Consider the following 22,326-nt stretch of genomic DNA (forward strand, 5'->3'; position numbering starts at 1 on the left):
AACCAACACTGGTATGTAGGTTTGTGTTTGTGAATTGCTGGCTTGGAGATTAAAACAAACCGTAGGGCTGTGAGGGCCCTTCATTCCCTGTGCGTTACTTTTGTAGGGCACTCACAGTGAGCAGGGTTCTTTATCTGAGCTGAGTTCTTCTACAGGAAATCAGCCACAGAGAAAATCTGCTGGGAAACAAAATCAGTGCACTTGTAAAATCTGTTACACAATCACATCCACATAAGCAGGAGTAAAATTGACTTACAGAATAAAACTACCAGCAGTTAGCTTTAACTCTTTCTAGACTGAGGCTTCTCATTCGGGACTCAAACTATAAGCACCTTTTTACTGTCACAGATTTTGCATTCCTGTAAACATTTTTGTTACACACCTTATGGACTGAATATGCTTCTCACTGTAACCTAAAACTGAATCCAGACCAAGTAATTCCTCATGGGCCTTGCATAAAACCTCTGAGTAGCTTCTTGCCACTAAAAATCAAACGCCTGTCCCAGCTTGAAACCTGTCACGCTTATCTGTTTTGTGCTGGTTCTCATGCAACAAGTAGATTTTAAACTGCAAGAGAGTTCTAACTAACTCCAGATTTCTGTTCTGATCTCTTACTGTTAACCAGGCCATGACTTGCATTTGGTGCTGAAATCTGATACAGTGTAGACAGAGGCAACATGTCTTCCTTGATTCCAAGATTTATTGCAAGTTAAGCCATGGAAGATTATGGAGCAATGCAGAAATCTTGGTGCAGCTACTTTTTTCTGCCCTGCATAGGGTTCAGACCTGCCGTATGATGAAAGGAGACAGAGCACTCACTTTTACTCCCACAGAGGAAGATGCACTGTCTTAGCAGAACACCTGTGGAAAACATTACCATGCAACACATCTACAGCCTTAACCTTTCCTTATCTCAAAAGATCCCGATACTTTACTTCCTCAAACTTTGTCTAAAGTGATCTCTCGCATGTAGCTGCAAGTTTTTCCCAGCATAGTCAGAAAGGCCCATAGACTGCTTGGCAAGTTTCTAAACAGAAGAAAAATGTTGGGTTTCATTAGAAAGAGGTATGGTAATGCTGTCTTCCCAGAGTGAGATGTGAAACCTTACCCTACCTGCCCTGTATGAGATAAGAGAGCCTGAAAGCCCCGATTATCTGTCACTGGGAGGATTGTTCTTGCACAGCTCTGTATGAGACAGCTGTAGGCTGAACTGCTGCAAAAACAGTCTGCAGGGGCCCCTCAGATCATTGTAGGATGCCAGCTGGCCACGGAGGGGGTGAGTCTGGCAGTCACCTCAGACCTGATAGGGTGAGATTAAACCTGGTGGGAAGGGAGATTGTTATCCCCATCCACCAAGAGACATGGATGGAGCTGGGGCTTGGAGGAGCAGCTGTCACGCTGCAGGACAGGCCACAGCAGAAATCCTGACAGAGATGCTACCCACCCACATGCTCTTCAAGGACTCCCTGACCCATGCCAGTGGGGATCATGCACTGGTTGTCAGCCTTGTGCTGGGACACAGCAGCTTCCAGGGCTGTAGAGTTTCCCTGCACAGCGCTGGTGGCCCATGGAGTAGACCAAGATGTGTCTGTACTTTAGGTAAGCCCAAAGGCTTCTCAGAGTGCAAGTCCATGGCAGCTTAAAGTTTGCTGTCAACCTGCCTCACCTCCCATGCTTGTGCTGGTGCCCACGTGATTGCGTGGTGGCCCTGTTAGCAGGCTAGCCCAGCTGAATTTGACCTCTTTGGCTGGATCAGTTTTCAGCTGGGTCAGTTCCCTGAGCTGCCTCACTGCCCAGTGGCATAAACCTGACCTCTGAGCATGGGTTAGGAGAGTCTTTGATAGCTGTAATTTAGATTATTTTAAACTACATAACTACATTATGCACAAAACCTCCTTTTCCAGTTACCACCAGCTAGAAGAAAAGGGTTTGTTGGAAAAATAAAGAACGAAAGAACGAAAGAACGAAAGAAAGAAAGAAAGAATTCAGACAACTTTTCAATAAAAGACCCTATAACCTAGCATGGAAAAAAAAAAGCATACTGAAAATAAAGATAGGTGAAAATTAAAACCAGATCAAACTTTGTGGACCTTTATTTGTGAAAGTAACTAACAGTTGCAACAAACTACTATGGCAAAACACTGGATTATCCAGCTCTTGAGGGATTTGAATAAAGTCTGCAGGCAAGTACATGTTATTGAAGGGGCTGTGAGTTTTATGTCAGTATTGTATGAGTACTAAGAGATAGTTAATCATGTCTGTTAGCCTTCAAATTGTAGGGGTGACCAGTAGCATTTGTTTTTACAGTGACAGAAGCAACAGACTGGGCTCACATGCAGAAGACTGCTGTTTGATGCCTGTGGGGTTGGTACAGGTGTGGTGTGACCACTACACTCCTGTACATCAGCTCCCAGAGCCATGGATGATGAAGGAATGTGAAAAAGCTGTAATTTCAAAGTGAAAATCTGTGGTGAGGGAAAGTACAAAATTCGTGTGCAAGAGCTTCACACGACTGAGGCTGCACTCCCTAAACAGCTTCACTGTTTCTGTGAACTCCCCTTTGCTGTCTGCCACCTGCAGCTTGAGCATATGGTGATGTATCCTGAGTTTGCTCACAACTCCCAAAATAGAGTAAATATTTTTTTCAGTTTGATTTGCAAACCCCCCCTTCTCCTCCCCCTCTTCAGCTTTTGTCTTCTCCTACGCCACCGAAATTTTTAACAGTTCATTCTCCCCCGGGTTCTGGGAAACCGTGTGACTAATTAAGTAGCTGGGGCAAGCTCAGGTGCAAGGAAAAACAACTCAGATGACGGACCACTGCCCACTCGCTCCAGCAAGTGCATTCCATCTCAGCATGCATCGCGAGGGAGGGCTGACGTGGGAGAAATCTCAACACTGCTGGGAAGGAAAATGCTGGGCTTCCCTGGGCTTCCCACTCCAGAGCCTCACAACCGGATCAGCAAAACTGGGTCTACTGCAGAAGCAAAAGTGCCGGGGGCTCAAATTAAGGCACAGGTGTCTCTGCCCAACCAGAAGTATGTGGCCAGTGTACTTTGTCACCATGCTTAAAAGTATCTCTGTTCGTTCAAGCTTTTAAGCAGATTTTTGAGTATACACAAGACAGTTCATGAGAAGAAGAGTCTGTAGCCCACAGATGGCACACAGCAAAGCTGTGTGTGAAAGGGCCAACAGGTGGGAACACATCTTGAAACATTTGTGAGAGACAATGACTCAGTTTCTGTGTCCTCAGGTCTCAATGTAGCAGGCACTTGAAGGTCATGCTTTGCATGAGTCCTGCTGGTGAAGCACCCTGGTGGCATTTCTTGCCTCTTGGAGAAGTGCCTCTCAGCTTTTGCTGAGCTTGGGAACTTGGTGGGAGCTGGAGAGCCCTACACAGTAGCATCTCATTCCTTGGACAACCTTTCAGCTGTTGCTGTGCTTTTAGTGGCAAATTTAACCTCAGATTTCTGAAACACTACTGTTCCCAGCATTAGACCCTGTGGGTCTATACAGGACTTTACATGTCTATTTTTGTTCATCAGGAGGAAAGATTGCTGCGTCTCCCCACAGGAAACCTCAAAGACTTGTAAAGGCAGCTACTAACACAGAGAGGAGCTCGCTTCTGTTACTCTGAAGAAGGATTTCACAATAACCCCACATGAGTGGGATGTTCTTACCTGTCTCCATGCTCTCAGTATCTGCAGACATACAGTTACCCCACATGTCAAACAAAACGGAATGTTTTCCAACTGCAGATTTGATGCTCAATTACAGAATAGAGCATGACAGCTTTTACTAGTGTGTATTAATAACCCTACTTCACTTTATGGCTTTAACAGTTGCAGCTGGCAAGATTTATAGTGACATATTACATTCGGCAATGCATCACGAAGGGAAACTAATCTGACAGTGCCAGGTCACTGAGCTGACTTACAAGTTTTTAAGTGCATTTCATCTGCCAAATTTGCTGCCCTATTTACTAGATTAAAATGAACAAGTTGCTCCGTGTTTATAAAACTTCATACTTACCTCTTTTTTGGTGGTTTCCAGACTTTTTTTTTTTTTTCCCTCTGTTACAATAATGTCTCAGCACCCATTTGGTCTTTCTTCCTTCCCCATCCTCTCTGAAAACTCTTTGAAATGGTTCCCACAGAGTGTGTCCCAAAGGGGAACCCACCACAGGGAAGCTACGGACAGGAGAGGAGCAAGCATAGCTGTGGGGAGGCACTGGGGTTGCAGGCAGAGATGAGGGACAGAGCAGCTGTGGGAGAAGGGCAAGAGGGTGATTGTCCAGGAGCAGAGGGAGATGGTGCCTCTCAACAAGAATCTGTCCCCCAGTTGTTCTCAAAGAAAGGAGGGTTTGCTGAGACTGCGATTGTCTCCTGTCACTTCTCCCTAGGCTTGGTGTTAGAGCTGACAGTGGGAAAGTCAGTCCTGCCTAAATGTCAGGCACTATGGCTGTGCTCTGGGACGGGGTCAGAACTCCCTCAGCAGCCACAGCACTCGTGCGATAGCCCGTGCTTTTTAATCTCGTCTTGCCAGTGGGCTGTGCGTTCCCATGTTTTCCATCCTCACGTAATCCACCGCACAGATGCAGATGGATAACAGAAGGCTGGCTCCTGCCAGGGGTAAATGGGCTCGTTCCCCTAGACATCCATTACTCAAAGATGCATTCCTTGCGCCTCCTGCAACCTACACAAGAGTCTGCCCCAGCAGGTTTTAAACAGCGTTTCAAAATCCAGTCCCCCTGGCCTTCCTGTATGATCAATGGATAGCAATTGACAAGAGCAGGCGTATTGTCAGGAGGTTTAAATTCACTACAAAGAGCTCTGCACTTCCACTGAAGCATACTCAATGTCTAAGATATGGTTGAGACACCTCTTTGTTTTTACGTTTTTGTGAAACAAGAACTTCTAAACAATAAAGTACGAACCTTTTATCAGTATTTTAACATCTGTAGTATCATTGTACTACAAGTGTCTTTGCCTTTATTGATATCAAATAAGTATTACAAACAATATTTTTTCAACATGTAATTGCTGTTTGCCCAAGAGGGAACAGAAAATATACCATCCAAAATAGACAGTGGCATTTGAGGCAGAAGTACTGCTGAAAACACCTTTTTAAAAGGGGAGACCATTCAGTATTTTAACCTCCAAGTGAGACACTTCCTTACCGGTGGTTACGCCTCCGTCATTTCTGCTATTACTCCTTTTTGAGTTCCCTATTTCTCTTTCTTGTTTCAGAAGCACAGGAAAAAAAATGTTGAAAAAGATGTCCTGGATTCAGAAGTTCAACCCTGTAACTCCACAGACAACTGTATTATGGATTTTGTTATCTAGCCGCATCTTAAAATGAGTTAGTTTTACTCCCCTTCCTCTCTACTGCAATAGTCTGAAGGGATGACGATGTCATCAGACAAAAAGATGATAAGCTGTCTTGATTGTTATTCTCGAATCGATGTTATCCTTTAATTCAAATAGCTCTTCTTGTTTCCTGTTACTTATGCCAAGTGTGCCCACAGAGAAAAATACAAAAACAAAATAAACCCACCCATATTCCTGCCCAGCTTTTGTTTTGGTGGCTGAAAGCCTGTTTCTGTTTGCTGAGAAAAGAGGAGCTTTTCAGTCTCCTCTCACAAGATCAGCTCTCTGCATGCGCTCAGGTTTGAATTCATCTTTCCTTGGCGTGTATGACAGAAGAGCACCCCAGATGTGTTTTTCCCAATGCTTTGCAAACACTGCTGTGGCACTGCTAGGTGCACAGCAAACATCCCAGATCCCTTTTCACCTCTTTTGCCCAAATATTGAGGGTTTCCACCAGCAAGTGCAGTTTTTGTTCCCTAACTCCCGACCGTGTTTTCCAGTCACTTTCCCTCCTGTGTGCGGGCTGTTGAACATAAACCAAACCCCATTAACCCACCCGGCGCTGGAAAACCACCCCATATTCAGCGTTCAAAGCGATTAAACCAGCGCCCCGCGGCTCCCCTCACGCCGGGGGCTCGCTCCTCGCCCTGCCCGCACCGGGGGCGGCGTTTGCCCAGGGGGTCTCCTCAGGACAGCCGCTGGGGCGTTGGGCTCCCCGTGGCTGAGGCAGCCGGTCCCCCTCTCTTCGGGCTCGGCACCGCGTCCATGTGTCCGTCCGTGTGCCCGTGTGCGGCTGGAAGCCGCCGTGCCGCCCCTCAGGGCGGAGGAGGAGCGGAGGCGGGGCGGCGGCGCGGCCATAAAGGGCGGGCGAAGGGGGCAGGGAGGCGTGCGCGGGAGCGGGGCCGGGCGGCGCGGCGGGGCCGGGCTGAGGTGAGCGGGGCCGGGACGGGGCGGGAGGAGCGCGGAGCTCCTCGCTGCGGCCGCCGGGCGAGGCTGTGCGAGCCTCTGGGGCAGGCCTGTTCATTATTTCTTTGCTAATAAAGGCTCGGGGAGCGCAGCCGGTGGCGGGGCTGCAGGCAGCCGCTCGCTCCTGTTGTCAGTAACTTAAATCTCGCAGAGTAGGCAAAAGCATGCGAGCGATTCCGGAGTGAGAGGTTTCCTAGGCTGGTAGCCCAATAATTAAACTCTCCCCTGAACTGTGGAGGTGAAATCTTCCCTAGCAGGTGCTGGCAAGGACGGCAATGCACGCAATGCCCCTGCACAAAAACGCTCAAGCAGAACCAAGCGCGGGCGGTGGGGTGGAAAGCTTCTGCTGGAGGAGTCCTCTCTGGTTGCTTGGTGTGCTGTGTGCCTTGCCTTAGCTGCTAAGGAGCCCACAGATGGAAAGGAGGAGCCTGTGCACTTGCAGCGTGAGCCAGAAGTCATGAGAGACTCCCATGTTGTGTAGCGAGCAGAAGTTTTTGATGAAGATAGTGTTTTAAGGTGAAAGTGTATTTTAATATGCCTGAAGTCCTTGAGGGCAACTCCTGTCAGCCTTGATGCCTCTGGAGTTATGCTGTGTTGGAGCTTTAAGTACTGAGTTTGAAGAAACCCTTGCTTTGTCCTGGATTAATTATTTTATGAATCACAAGTTTGTTTCATGGCTACTGAAGCTGATATGATATGCAGCCGCTTATGCCCAAGGACAGAAACTGCTTCCCCCGGAGCACTTTTACATTGCTGTTTGTCTGCTTTAGGATTTGACTGTGTTCTTAGAGGTGACAGATCAAATGAGCTTCTTGGGAGTTAAAAGGTGGAGGGTGACAAGCAAGAGATAACAATAGCTGCTGCTTGAATCTTGCTTAAAGTGTTCCGTAAGCAGTGCTGATTCATGTTGGGAAACAGTATGGTTGTTTTTTAAACAGTTCATGGTAGGCAAGAGTTAACCGCGCTAAGTCTGAGTAGTCTGACCTTGGCAGCTGCCAGTGCAGCCTTCACAAGTACTTGGGGCAGATGAAGGTGAGACCTCAGTCTGTAGCTGTCAGGGAGCACCTGGCCACAATAGAAAGCTGGAACACTTAAAACAGGAAAGTGTATTAACTCCAGTTGGAGTTGCATGACTGTAGAGCTTACAGAAGTACTGACATACTTCAAAACAAGCCACTGAAGTACAAGAGAATATCTGCTCAACCATTACAAGAGCTGTGACAGCTCCCCTTAAAGTGCTAAAGCTTGGACTAGGCTGTGACAAAATCTGGTCATTGAGGTTCTTAAGTCCTTAGTGTAAAGCTGACATGTGTGCCTTAATCCCATCTGAATATATGCCAGCTCTTGTGAGCTTGTTTTCCCTCCATAAATGAGTAAAAGGTCAGGGAAAGTAGGAATATTGCCCAAAAGGTAATTTGATTATGTAGTGTATCTGAAAAAGAATAGCTTACAGACTGGAATGCAAATTTAAAAGTTCTGTTATCTGGCTTTATAGCTGAAATTCTGTCCAAGATGCTGAAGTTCTATAGTTTTTGCAGGAGCAAGGTGGACTTCTTCCTTAGCCTGTAAGAGGGAGATACTGGATGGCTAAGAAAGCAAAAAAAAAACTTCTGTGAAAAACTATCTTGTGTCTCTAGCATAACTGAAGTGCTCTCAGTGAATTGGATCTATAAGCCCTGGAACTAAAACACCTGAGTGTTTTCCACTGTTGTGTTAGTTCAAGAGAAGTTTGAGCTTTACCTATAATGAAACAAGTTCAATGTTAGCTTTTGAAAGTGTTCTGTGCTTATGGTTCTCACTGGCTTCAGCTGGTACTGCAGATCTTGGAAACTTGGGCAAAGCTTATTTGTATTATTCATTAAAAAGTTCCCTTTGAAATGTACTGCTGTGTTGCAGTACTTAACTCTCCATCACCAAGAAGGACACAGACAACTAAATTTTTTGCCTGAACAAGTAGGGAAATAGAGGATCATTTCAGGTGAAAGGCTTGCTGATAATCATTAGTCGGTAGAATTATTTCTCTTTAGGTTCTATATGTAGACAGCAAGCAGAGCATAGGATGTATATTTAGGAAGTGCAAACCAAAAGTCTAACTTATGTTTTTTTTTCCTCCCCCACCTCCTTACAGTTTCTTTGGAGAAGAAAAACCTTAACATGGCAAGCAAAGGAAGTAATACAGACTGCATGTCATGCAGCGTACTGAACTGGGAGCAGGTCAGCCGTCTGCATGAGGTTCTTACAGAGGTGGTCCCAATCCATGGACGAGGTAACTTCCCGACGCTGAAGATAACTCTGAAGGACATTGTTCAGACTGTTCGGAGTAGGCTGAATGAAGCAGGCATTGCAGTACATGATGTCCGTCTGAATGGCTCTGCAGCTGGCCACGTCCTGGTCAAGGATAATGGTCTGGGATGCAAAGACCTGGATCTCATTTTTCAAGTTTCTCTTCCAAGTGAGGCAGAGTTTCAGTTAGTTCGAGATGTGGTGTTGCGCTCCCTCTTGAATTTCTTACCAGAAGGAGTAAGCAAGCTAAAAATCAGTCCAGTAACACTGAAGGAAGCCTACATCCAGAAGCTAGTTAAAGTGTCAACAGAATCGGACCGTTGGAGCTTGATATCACTTTCCAACAAACATGGTAGGAACGTGGAGCTGAAGTTTGTGGACTGTATAAGACGACAGTTCGAGTTCAGTGTGGACTCTTTCCAAATCATACTGGATTCCCTGCTTTTCTACTATGACTACTCAGAAAACCCCATGTCAGAGCACTTCCATCCAACTGTGATTGGGGAGAGTATGTATGGAGACTTCGAAGCGGCTTTTGATCACCTCCAGAACAAGCTGATAGCTACCAAAAATCCTGAAGAGATCCGAGGTGGTGGACTTCTGAAGTATAGTAACCTCTTAGTGCGAGACTTCAGGCCCATGGATAAAGATGAGATCAAAACATTGGAGCGCTACATGTGCTCCCGATTCTTCATAGACTTCCCAGACATCCTGGATCAGCAGCGCAAACTAGAGACCTACCTCCAGAACCACTTCTCCAAAGAAGAGAGGAGCAAATATGACTACCTCATGATTCTGCGCAGAGTGGTGAATGAGAGCACTGTGTGTCTCATGGGGCATGAGCGAAGGCAGACTCTCAACTTGATTTCTCTGCTGGCACTCAGAGTACTGGCAGAACAGAACATCATCCCTAATGCCACTACTGTTACCTGTTATTACCAGCCAGCACCTTATGTTAGTGATGTGAACTTCAGCAACTACTACCTTGCGAATGCTCCCGTGCCATATAGCCAGTCCTACCCGACTTGGTTGCCTTGCAATTGATCGTTCCACTCCAGCGTTCTTGAGTGGAGGCTACTAAAAGCCAAGTTGCCGAGTGTATATATACAAGTAATGACTGCCGGTTGGAGGCTTTCTAATAAATATGACTGTTGGACTATCCATTTCCTGGTGTGCGGTAGGAATACACAGCCAGGTGATGTGTGAAGAACCTTTTCAGTATATCTCTACAAATGCCAAGAAGCCTTATTACCTCCTCACTGGGAGAAGAGAACCAGCAGCCAAATGTTAGAGGAACAGTTACAAAACTAGGTACCAGTCTTGGAAATAGCTGTTAACATGTCATCTAAGTGGAGTATTCAGTAAACTGGGTTAGTTAATAGAGCAAAGACTGGAAAATGTCTTGTGCAGAGCAGAAGTTGATCCAAAACTCTGCTTTCTATTGCCTAATCTCATTACTTTATACTTCCTCAGTTCAATTTTTAGTCAGCTTTCTATTGAACTAATTGTGCAAGAGTGGGCTTGTGTCATGCTTGGGCTGCTTCTACTTTCTGGCTGTGTAGAACTGATAACGGTATGGATATTGTCCCTCTTGTAGAGGGCCTAAAGGTTCTTTCCTGTAGTACATGGGTGTGTGTGGTCCTGCCTCAAGTTCAAGATAACATCTTGGAAGTTGAAGATGAATTAGTAAATCTGTCCCTAAAGCATGAGCTGGCTAAACTTTTCCTGAGTACAAAAAGGGATGGAAGGTGGCTTGTCTAAACATGTACCAAAACCTGATTTAAAAAATTACTAAGTCCTTGGAATAAGGCATTAAAACCTTAAATTGGAACCGCTGTTTGAATGGTGAAGATGGGAAAATACTATTAAGTATAGGCTTAAGATAAAGTCTTTGTATCTTTCAAAACAGTTGTTAGCACAGTTGGAAAGTAGCGCAGCTCTTACACTGAAGTGTGACTTAACTTTCTTCCTCATGGGTCCACAGCAGGCAAAAAAAAAAAAAAAAAAACAAAAACAAACCACTAACTTGTAGTCTGATGTGCACGTCTGTCACAGTATAAATTCCTGAAGTGCCTCCTAAGGATTTTTTTTCTTGTACAAATTCAGGAGGTCCTGAAGGCTTGCCTTTATCTCTTCTTAAGGGTTAAGCTTACTGGCTTATCACTATCACTTGGTCACTGTATGAGATAGTATTTTGGGAGGTTAAAGTCAAGATCTTTGTCTTTAGCAGTCTTAACCTTCGCTTCATGTATATAAACCCTAAGCAGAGCTTTCCACAGAGGCTGTGTGTAGTGAAAGTCTACCCCTGTTTTCAGAATAGCCTCTGAAAGAGTGTGTACTCCCTTGGAGGCTGACCTTCTTAAAGGGTATGTGCTGAACTTCCTGCTTTGATGCTCCTGTGCTTTATAAGGATGGTTGAGAGTTCCACGGTTCTGTATGCAGCAGTACTAGAAACTGACTGGAAGACTTTTTCACTGAACTGCAATAAAAAAATACATATAGTAAATGATCTTGAGGTTCCTTTGCTTAACCAGAGAAGTACTAGAAACAGAAAGAGGTATAGAACTAGAAAGGCAAACTGTTGAGATACTTAATATGTACTGGTGCAATGTTTAAGGATACTTAATTGCTAACCCTTCTTTGGTCTCACAAGCTCATGCAGACAGCTAGAAGTCAAAGTGCTGAATCAAACAAATGATTTATGTGTAGAAGGTAAAGCAGAAAGCAGATGAAACTCCTATAGCTGATAATAGAAGTAGAAAACAGTAGCAGTGCAGCACTTACCTGGCAGTGAAAAACTGCTTATTCTTGGTAGGACCAAAGACTTCTAGTTATGAAAAGTGGGACAATTTGCAACATAACTGATTCATGAAGACCACATTAGTACAGCAGCAGAGCTACTGTTTCCTTCATTTAGCTTAAGAAGGCAGGGAGGGATGCAATTGAGGAAGCAGGCTGTAGCCAGGTATGCTTTAGGGTAATTTCTTGAACAGTCTTGTAAACATCTTCAGTAGCAAATAGACAGTTTGGTGGCTTTTCTATTATTGAAGGCTCTTGAATAGTCTGCCAAAGTAGTTGAATTTAAAAGTAAATCTATTCTTTTATATAAACTGTGGCTTGGACTTGGAGTAGCATACAGGCAAGGTACATCTCACCCAAGACACTAGTTGGAAGGCTTTTTAAAAAAAACTAACATTGCTGGTGTTGTCATGTGTGTCAAACTTAGACAAGCTTACTGCCAGAATGAGTAACTTCTGCATGAGGAGCAATACTTGGACCAGTACAGAGTATCACCAGAAGGGAGGAAGTCTTTTTAAGAGTTTAGTTGCTCTCATCTCTTAAATAGCTTCAGTTGGCTTTAAAAAAAGCTATGCCCACTGCAGAAGTAAACCAGTGCCTAGAGGTACGTGTTTGATTTTTCGATTCAAATAGCTTACACTCATGTCTTACAGGATCTCACAGCTTATCTTTAGGAACTTTCTGTGCATCAGCTCATGTGGAAGTAGTCCATGCTCAGGAGGGAGTCCTCATTAGCTTGAAGCAAGCTGACTTATTTCTTACTAGTCTTTGAATACCTTGGCTGCTCTGCATCAGGCCAGATGTATCTAATGGAAAAGAAAGTGCTAGAAAAAGCTCTCCTGGATTTATGCTGGGGCAGAGCTATGGAGAACTCAAGCTTCCTGCCAAAAGTATTTGTGCTTCTGCTAATGTAACTTGTAACAGAGGATTCTAAGGAAGCTTTCTTAAAAGTTGAATGGCTGTTCTCTGAATGTCTGACTTCCTTGGTTTAAGCTTTGCAGGACTGTTGTGTTCCTTGTCTGCATCTTAAATTGCTCTGGGATAACAAATAATTGATGCTTTTTAGTCTGGATTGTTAACGTCTTGAGTAGCTAAACTGTAGCCTGAAGTTGCACATTACCTACTGCATTGGCACTAATATATAAGGGATTGCTGGGACAATGTTGGGTCTCATTGCCTTCAAAACAAGCCTGGCTTGGTGGTCTAGGTGGAGCTGAAATACTGAATAGCTTTTCATCATGGTGCTGCCAGCAGTCTACCCCTTTCTGACTTCAAGCTGTCCTGGCAGCCTGATGTCACAGGTAGCAGCAGCTTAATCTGGTGCGTGCTAGTTGGTTTGGAGTCAGGTTTGTGGGGGCCCTGTAGCTGGGAGTAACATGAGAATAAGTGCTAGGTTAAAGTAATGACCTTAGGCCAAGTTTAGGCTGCCTGCATGATTCAGTCTCCCTTTAGTGCTAAGTGATGCAAACCTGCACTCTCCTCTGCTTGCTTCTGTATCAAGTGGAGGTTTGAGACAGGCTGCTACACTTCAGGCTATTACCCAAATGCATTCCCTCAAGGCAGCAGCATCAAAGCAAAGTTACAGCGATACTGGACTGCAAGACTTGTATCTGTGCATCATTCCTAAGGACTAGGCTTCTAGGAAACTAGACCATATGGTTTAAAATAGCTCTCTTCTTCCTGTAGCTTAAACTCTGCGGGGCTACGTCAGTCTGAGGTTAAGCATCTGTTTTGAATATTCATCACCAAGTCCTCCTTAACGTACAGTTTATTAATATTTTTGCTCATTTGTAAGATAGATGAAATCTTATATTTGATAAAGATGCTACCAAGGAGACCTACTAGTAGGGTGGGTTTTAGTCACTTCCCTGAAATCCCTATGCTGATCCACAGTCATTCTGGAAAGCTACAAAGTAAAGCATGTCTTATGCTCCCCCAGCTCAAGACTTAACTGTTGCTGTGCTTGTCCTCAGCTTGTTGAGTTAGTCACTAAGCTGGAGGCTGCTTTTGAGTAACCATTTTTCAAAAGTTCTTCACCTTTTGCTTTAACATGAATATCTCTTCTACAAAGCAGAAGATAGTATTTAAATCTAGTCCATGTACCTAGAGATTTTTTTGAGACTTAAAACCCCACATTTTTTGTGACTGAGCTGTAGAATTAAGCACTTGGTATATTTTGTGCCTAGATGTTGTGGGTTTCTGATTGCTAGAATTACTGCAAATGTTTGTAGTGATCTCTTACTGTGTGATTGGTTGGGAAAAGGCCTCTTAGAAAATAACTTGGGCAAATTGCTTCAATTCAGTGTACTGATAGGACTTGTTTGCTGTCCCTCTTATTAAACTTGTTGAATCAGAGTGCCATAATTGTTAGGCAAAGAAATAAGCAATAAGATGGCCATCGTTACTGGCAAATTGGTCTAATTTGGGCATTGGGAGAGCCAAATGGATAGTGATACTTACAGCTTTTGCATCTAAGTCTTACTCAAACCATTGCTGTCAATGATTTGTTAAATATGGTGAAGTGTTTCATATGTGCTCTTTAATTTCATTGAAACTTGTTATAAGGTGGGATGCCGGGCTATAGTTGTAGAAGCTTTTGTGGGAATGGTTGGAGCACTCCAGTTTTTCTCCTTCATTGGAAGAGAAGGCCACTCACTGGAGTATCTGCATTGGGCTTGTCTGTCTTTCTTTCTGATTAAAACTGCACTTTTTGTTGAAATTTGAAGGCTTTTTTCTATGTTTATTTCTTTTTTTTTTTTTTACTATTAGAAGTCAGCTCTTGGAAAATCTCATGCTTGTTCGAAAAAGTGAGTTTTCCCTTTAAGCTGGCAGAACAAGATACTAGAAGTACTTGGATTTGTGACGAGCCCGGATGTGAGATTGGTCACAACAACTTTATCTACTGTTCTGCACTGTGGTATTCACTTGTCACCCTTGGAAACTGGGTTTTGGACCGTAATGATACTGCAATTCCTGTACAAATAAACTTATGCTAAACATTGCTTGCCTCGAGTTATTCTTGCACCTAAGTAGTGCTGACTGGAAGTCTTCGGAGCTTATTGAGTGGTGTGTGTAAATACACTGGTGGAGGGGAAGAAATAGTGGTGGGGTACACAGTAATGTTTGGTTTTTAGATCTTCCTCAAGAATTTTTTTATCACTACTGTACAGATCTGCCTCTTAACTGGCTGAGGATGAGTCAGTTAAATGAGACAGGTAAGTGATTCATCTTTCACTTAGATTACAGTGATCTTTTTTAAAGAAGCACTTGTCCTCTCCCACTGGTCTGAGACTGAAACATGTGGAAGCATGTTCCTAGGCCTGTCAGCAACAACCCTCTGAGCTAGAGGCTGTGTGTGTTCTGTGCTGTGCTTCAACTTAATGCTACTCCAAGTCAGGGGCTCCAGTGGCCCCTCTGTACCTCAGTTTGAGTCAGGGAGGTGAGAAATGAAGTCGTCAAGTACATTTTAAGATACCTACAAGCTGAAAGTCTTTGTGCTTTTACTGTGTCCTAAGATTTGATGCTTCTGTAAGCCGTGAACTGCTAGAACTTAATCATCAATGTAGGCTGAGCAGGTCAAAGCTAAATAAAAGATAGGGATGTGTGGCAGTATATTTCCTGCTCTAGAATCAAAAATAAATGTACTATAAAAAGCATGCCCCCTTCTAATCCCTCCCAGAGCTCAGAAGTCCACCCTTCAGGACCCTGTAACAACTGCAGGGGGAACTTCTGCAGAGGCTAGCAGGAGCACTGAGATCTTACAAAGGCAATCATGAAGCCTGTGTAGTCCCCTTTCAAGGTGTAGTTGCTTCCCTATGGACGTAAATGGAGAACTGGTAATGCAGCTGCACAAAAGCTGGATGACACAAGCCATCTGTTTGTCACCTGAAACTCCCTTACCTCAACTCCTCAATTTATCTTGTCGTAAAAGTTTCAGAGTTATTTTGGGTAACATCCCTTAGGTTTCTAGAATACCAGGCTTAAATATGCAGGGTCAGACAGCGCGACAGCAAGATGGCCATGGTTAGGCAAGTGGCTGTATGCATGCTTTCAGTTCCATAAGGAACTTCCAGCACGGTCAAAACTGTGAGAGTAAATGAAGAAGTGAGTCGCTCTAGTCTATTGCTGCCACATAGTTAGTGAAAACAAGCATCCTGTTTGGTGGTACTGCCAGAACCCGGTCTTATCCATGCTGGGCAAGATGAGCTCGGTTTTGTGATGGGGAGCAGGAGGAATGAGAGGACTGGTACTCCAAATTGTCACCGCTGTTCTGGCAGATGTAATTATTTCCTGCCTGCCTTCTGTGATGGTGGCTCCTGTTGGTTTTAATATTTTGAAGTCAGTGTTCAATGTGCCCTCATGCAGACAGAGCAGATGCTTCTGTAGGAGAAACAGAGACTGTGTGCCTGCTTATTTTGAACATTGCTTGCAACATATTTACTATATTTAGTGCATTAATACACTGAATAGGGGTAGTTGTTGTCTTCAGCAATAAAACAGGGTTTGCACTTATCCAGACATTAAAGAGGGAGATATATCAAAGGATGCAATGCACCACTTGAGTGTGGGTGTTAGACATACCAGACATGTTTTGCTGTAGTAGCAGTGCTGTAATCTGTCGGGTTTGGTTCAGTGATAAAAAGATAAGCTCTGTATCCTATAGGCAAGACTGCCTAGTGAAGGGAGTAGTTAACCTCCCAAACCTTAGTAATTTTCCTAGTAGGAAGGAGTTGAGTCATCGTGCTGGAAAAACAGAGTCTTGCCAAGAACCATGTGCAAAGCAGCTGCTAGATCCGAAGCTGGTAGTTCGTTTATGTAAATTAAGGAAAGCTATACTGTCCGCTGCAGCATTACCACATTTGCTCTCAGTTGAGGGGGTTGGTAAACCAGCAGGAACCAGTTACTTAGGCTGGTTAATCCAGCAAAATGCTGTACTGAGTCTCCATGGGTGCTAAGTGGTGCAGGGGACACTTGGTGCCCTTTCACTTCTATCCCCAAAACATGTTAGCTTTATTCTTTATCGGACTCATATGGTGCTTGGACAGCAAAACTGCTTCAGAAAATGGTGAAACCTACAGATTATACTGGTTGTATGCCAGGCAGAGTGAAAATTGTCTTCCTTACAAGAGAACGGTTGCGATGTGAGCCTTCTGCTTCGGTTGCTGCCTTCAAACTGCAAGGCAAGTCTCCTGAGCATGTCGGATGTGAAACATGTGAATTGCACCCACGAATCAGTCTCACTGTGGGCACTCTTCTCACTTCGAAATCAACCTGCCACCTGCAGCAATTCCCTTCTCCACCCCCTATATATCTCTTATCTGAATTACTTACTCTGAAAGCTATATCTCAGTGTAACTCCTGGAAAGTTATTCAATCTTTCTAAAGTGCTTTCCTTAAATTTATCGTGTGCTCTGAGAACCTGTTCTAATATTTGGTTGTAGTCCTTACTGAGAATTATGTTGTTTCTGTAGCGATGGATTCTCGAGAATCTTTGACCTGGGTATTGCTGCATCCTTATCAACAAGGCTGAAAAGTTCCAGTCTGTCTCATGCTATCCACTAATCCCTTTCAGCTCGTGGATGAACTGAGGAAAATGAGCCCTTGAAGCCTGATATTGTATGTATTGGATTTGGAAGCTGGAAACCTTTTCTTTGGGAACTCTGTTCCTGTGTATCTAATGAACCAGCACCAGTTGGCTAGCCCAGTGCTCCACGTAGCCACAGAAAAGATATAGTGCTAAGATTACTTCTCAGCTTCTTGATGCTTGTGTCCCCAAGTTGTGCTTGCTGTTTTTACCATAGCATTATGGCATGCTGAGTGCTCTTACTGGCAGTTATTTGCAGCGAGTTCAGAGTCCATCTGCTGCTCTTCAAAGCTCCATCTCCCATCTGGTATTGACAACATCTGTGTTCCTGGTTTCCAGATGTAGCGTTTTGCATTCGGTGGTATTAGAAAAACATTTTGTCTGAATCCTGTGGTCAAACACTGACAAAGTAGATGGACAGAGCAACTCGACTTCATTGTTCACGAGCTCACCGACTTACAAGTGTTGTGTAATGCCTGCAAATGACAGAAGCAGTCACAGTTTTGAGTTGTTCTTGCATACTGAAGAGTACCTGAGGTTGTTGTGGGCACTTTGAAACCTGCAGGTGGTTTAAAAACAATGTCAGCACAACGTCCACAAAGGTACAGAATGCAGGTTATTTTGGGATTTTTTATTTATTTTTTCAAATACAATGTACAGACAGCAGACAAAGCCTATATTCTGCCACTGTGCTTAACAGCAGTTCCTCAGTCCTTTCCTCTGCACCCCTACATCTAAAATACTGCGGTGATGAGTATCCCAGGGGCAGGAGTTAGCAACATGACTGAACTGCTGTTGCTGTTACATCTGTTAGTCATCATGTCATCTGCCGGGCTGTTTTACTGTTCATCTGGGGCTCCCCAAATGCTGTGTAGTACTGAATAACTGCCAGGGCTGATGTAGCTTTTATAGACTTCACGAGCCGCCTTCTGCTTTCTCCTCCCAGGCAGCTTTCCTCAAGACCAGGGGAAAGTAAGCTATTTTTGGGAAGAGAGCCTGCCGTCAGTCCCACTATCCTGCTCTTAAGGGACTTCATCAAAAAGCAGGATGGATTTGCTAACAGCCTGGCAGATTGACGTGCCCGGGGCTCCTGCCTTGCCAGCTGCCCTGGAAGGTGTCTCTGCAGCTCTGCTCAACCCAAGGAAGCAATGCATGCAGATGGGGCTGCGCCTTCGGGATCAAATTCATGGAGTTACTCCAGAGGAATACTTGTCTGCTTGTAAAAAAAAAAAATGGTGTCTGTTTTGGATGGGAGGAAGCTTTGAACAGGGAGCGATACTCTAGCTGAGCATATAGACACTTTACACCAGCCGTTAGCTTCCTTCCTCGCAGCACTTCTGTGACAGGAGGATTCCTGTTTACTACCATTTCACAGACAAAAAACGAGCCCTGAGGAGGGGAAGCAGCACTGTTAGGTAACCCAGTGGCTTGCTGACAGGGCCAGGAGTGGATATTTTGGAAGCCCTGCATATTGATGGGGCAGAGAGGGAAGGGTGAAATTACTGGGACATTTGTTTCATTCATTTCAGAAATAGAATAGAAGTATATGGTAATTTAAAGCACAGAGATGAATTGGGGAATTGTAGTTTTGAGGTAGAGCTGCATGATACATGTTCTTACAGACACATCTGACTTTTGCAGTGGAAGCAACATGCCAGTGAGACTCGCTGGGGCCCACATTGTGCCCATGTTCACATGCAGGTATTCATTGTAGACCCTCCTGATTTGTAACTTCTTGCAATACTCAATAATAATATAAAATCATGGTGATTAACACACTGCTCTGCTATCATGTGTTACAAACCTGGCTGTTCTCAGCAGTTATGCTGTCATCTCTGCCCTTTGGTATTCTCAGCTTTTTGTTTTGTGTGACTAGAACCTGATTTTTTGTTTTAACTGTTGGAATTCCAGATTCACTGAAATATCAGTTGAAAACATGCATTTACTTAATAAAAAAAAACGTAATTCAGAAATGAGAGTTCTTTAACTAACAATGTTGTATTTGATGGAAGTGGTCTTGTCCTTAGCTGCGAAACTGCTTGTAAAGTTATGACTTTAAATTCCAGAACACCTGCTTTTACTTTGAAGGCCCACACTGCCTGACTTATTGCTCATAAAGAATGAGCAGTGAAAGGAGCTACAGTCCATCTCAGATCTTTTGACTTTTCTTGCAGTATTATAATACCTGCTTGTTATCAAATAGTGCACATCCATTGCTGACAAAAACTCTAGATCACAGACTTCATTGAAAAGTAGTAGTCCTGTGGTAAGTCATTATATTAGTCTGTACTTGAATAGTGGAAAACTGCAGAAAAGCAGTTTAATTTCTTTATGATTCCCAAGGCTGTTCCAGGCATGCTTAATAAATTACGATGTGTAATTTGTGTGAGGGGCCATCTCAGAGGAGGCCTTCCATTGCTGCAGTTGTAATAGATCAAAAATAGGCTGCGATGTAATTGTACTGGCTTACGGAGCTGTTTGAAACAGTCTGAATAAATGGCTAAACCTGCAAAAATAAATGTAAGGTTCAGGTGCCCAGAGCTGCCTGGAATCTGGCAGCTGGCAGCGCTCGGTCTGGTTCCTGAGGAGGTGACCTGGGTGCTTGGTGGGTTTTGGAGAGGACCTGGCACTCAGGTGAGTGCAGAGCGGTGGCACGGGGCCCTTGAATCTCCTGCCATAGCCACTGCATAATGAAGCGAATTAAGCATAAAGTAAAATCTTACCTTCACATTTCCTTGCTCTTGTTAATCAGGCTCCATAGCAACCTAACATACTTTTTTTATTTTTCTAGTGGTTTAATTTCCTTTTTATTTCCGTAGCGATGGATTCTTGAGAATCCAGACATGCCAGAGTGCTGGCAAATTATCTAGACTTTAACCGAATCTTCATTCTCGCAGTATAGAGCAGCAGAGAACTAAAGAACTTAAAAATAAGGTGTAACTGCCATATAAATGTCATAAAGAAACTTTAAAAAACTGTTTTAAAGGTCAGAGGAATCTATTACTGAAGATATCTTTAAAGAACAAAAATCTTAGTTTTATTACATACTTGCTACTTTAATTTTTCTTCAGGTAGGTACCAGTTGTAGCCTTGCTCCCAGATGTTACTTCGATATTCCTGTCGTAGGTGATAAGGACAGCAAAATGTAGCTCTGACTGGTATTCAGGCTAATGTATTACTTATGCTCCAGAGTGAAGATCAAATTTTCTTTGAAAAATCAGGGTGAAATATTGCACAGGCTTGCAACAATATTTTTCTTTCAGGAAAGATCATTTATAAAAATTCTTTTCTAAAATAGATGCATTGGAACAAACCTTGGCGTTTATTTTGGCCAAGGCTTCCTGATGTGCAGCCACCTAAAATAAGTTGCTTATAGCGTTTCACGCAGCATGTGTCCTGAGCCCGGGGAGTCACTGTGAGAACAGGCAGCCGGGCTGCAGAGCCTGTCTGGGGCATTTTGCTCTCTGAGGCTTTGGCTTCAGGTTAGCTGGGGTCCAAACTCAGCCTCTAAAATGCCAATTTGTCTCCAGTGGCTATAAAGAAATCCTGGAGTGACTGTCTCAGAAATCTACGCTGACAAGGGTCAAGAAGAATCTTATCTCAAGCAGTCAGAAATCAGACAAAAACACCAGGAATTTTCTTTCAAGCCCACTGAAGGCATTTATTTCTGTCTCATGGTCCGTTCTTGCAGATTGCTTGAGTCTCCTCCATTTCATGTCAAGCTGGGTGTTAGGAGCCATTTCAGCCAAAGGTCTGCAGGGAACAGGGCGGAGAAGTCCCATTCAGGGAAGAGATGCCTTTGCACTGTCTGACATCCACTCTTCCCTAAAGTCTGGTGACCTGCTTGTTTCTGCTTTTTTTTTTTTTTTTTTCCCTTCACTTCTGTGTATGTGCCAGGAAGCCCTGCTGTGACGACAGCAGCAGTGTTCAGGGGCTAAGTCTGACTCAGAGACCATAGCTTTGTCAAAGGGGAAAGATTCACATCTTTCAATTATGTTTAACCCATTCTCCTAGCCATTTTCACCTATTAGCTATGGTCCGAGTGAAATCACTGTCAGTCCTGTGGATTCAAGGACTTCCCTGTTCCCAAGTTAGACAAAATGACTCCAGAACATCTTGGAGCCAGCAAGAGAAAACCAGTCATAGAATCACAGAATCATTCAGGTTGGAAAAGACCTCTAAGATCATCTAGTCCAACCTTTAACCAAGTACTGACAAGTCCACCACTAAACCATGCTACTAAGTTCTACATCTACACGTTTCTTGAAGACCTCTAGGGATGGTGACTCAACCACTTCCCTGGGGAGCCTGTTCCAATGCTGCACAACCCTTTCAGTAAAGAAATTTCTCCTAACACCCAACCTAAACCTCCCTTGGTGCAACTTGAGGCCATCACTTGGTGCTTCGGAGAAGAGCCTGATCCCCACCTCACTACAACCTCCTTTAAGGTAATTGTAAAGTACAGTAAGGTCTCTCCTGAGCCTCCTTTTCTCCAAGCTAAACAACCCCATCTCCCTCAGCTGCTCCTCATAAGACTTGTTCTCTAAAACAAGTCTGACAGTCTCTCTACTCAGTCAGTGCTGAGAAGTGGCTGGGGACTGTGCAAACGAGACTGGTTCAGAGAGCAGGGGTGCAGGGGTCTGGAAATTGGTTTGGAAACACATTTCCAAGTTTAGGATGTGAAAACGTGATTTGATATGTTGTGGCATGTTTCTAGAAGCCTAATATCCCAACAGGAGGAAATTGTGAGTAAAACAGATGGGAAGAAAACTTTGTGGAGAAAAAATAAGCTTTCAAATGGGGAAAATTCTTTAGGAATAACATATTAGATAGCCAAATAGCTATATTTCCACACTAAAGAGGAATTTTCCTTGAAGATAATAGAAAGATATTTCATTTTTGGAACAAAACTTACTGTACTGAAGGCACGCACCCTTTTATTGTTTGGGGGTAAGTCTGTTAATAGAGATTCAAAAAATGGAAGTGTTTAATATTTTTTTCTGACAAATGTTTGGAAGGGAAGGTGCTCTGCTTCAATGACAAACTGCTCTTCAGCCCATTAGTAATGGGGGGAGATTGTTAGAAAACAGCAGCTTGCGATAGGAGTTGGCTGGAGAGCATTCTGGTCTGCCGATGTTAATGTTAAATCTTGGAGTACAAGGTAAACTCCAGAAGAATGAAAGTATATGGCCTCTATTCCAGTACTCTAAGAGGGGATCTAGGAAGAGCCACATAAATCCTCATTTCTGACTCCAGTTTTACAGGTTAGTGAATAAATGTCTTGTCCATGTAAGGGAGTACACGGGCTTTTTCAGGATGTTTTTTTTG

General features: G+C 43.8%; 1 protein-coding gene across 1 annotated transcript; it reads left to right on the forward strand.

Annotated features, from left to right (window-relative positions):
• The first annotated feature begins 6,193 nt into the window (after positions 1-6,193).
• TENT5C (terminal nucleotidyltransferase 5C) lies at positions 6,194-14,416 on the forward strand. Its single transcript, XM_048047634.2, has 2 exons — positions 6,194-6,296; positions 8,461-14,416. Exon 2 carries the CDS (start codon positions 8,487-8,489, stop codon positions 9,657-9,659), a length of 1,173 nt encoding a protein of 390 aa, XP_047903591.1. The 5' UTR covers positions 6,194-6,296; positions 8,461-8,486; the 3' UTR covers positions 9,660-14,416.
• Positions 14,417-22,326: the final 7,910 nt, after the last annotated feature.

This window comes from Anser cygnoides, chromosome 1 (genome assembly GCF_040182565.1).
Source record: "Anser cygnoides isolate HZ-2024a breed goose chromosome 1, Taihu_goose_T2T_genome, whole genome shotgun sequence".
NCBI lineage: Eukaryota > Metazoa > Chordata > Aves > Anseriformes > Anatidae > Anser > Anser cygnoides.

Excerpts from the sequence above, each read along its gene's own strand:
- TENT5C (XM_048047634.2), top strand. The coding sequence starts at position 8,487 with ATGGCAAGCAAAGGAAGTAATACAGACTGCATGTCATGCAGCGTACTG.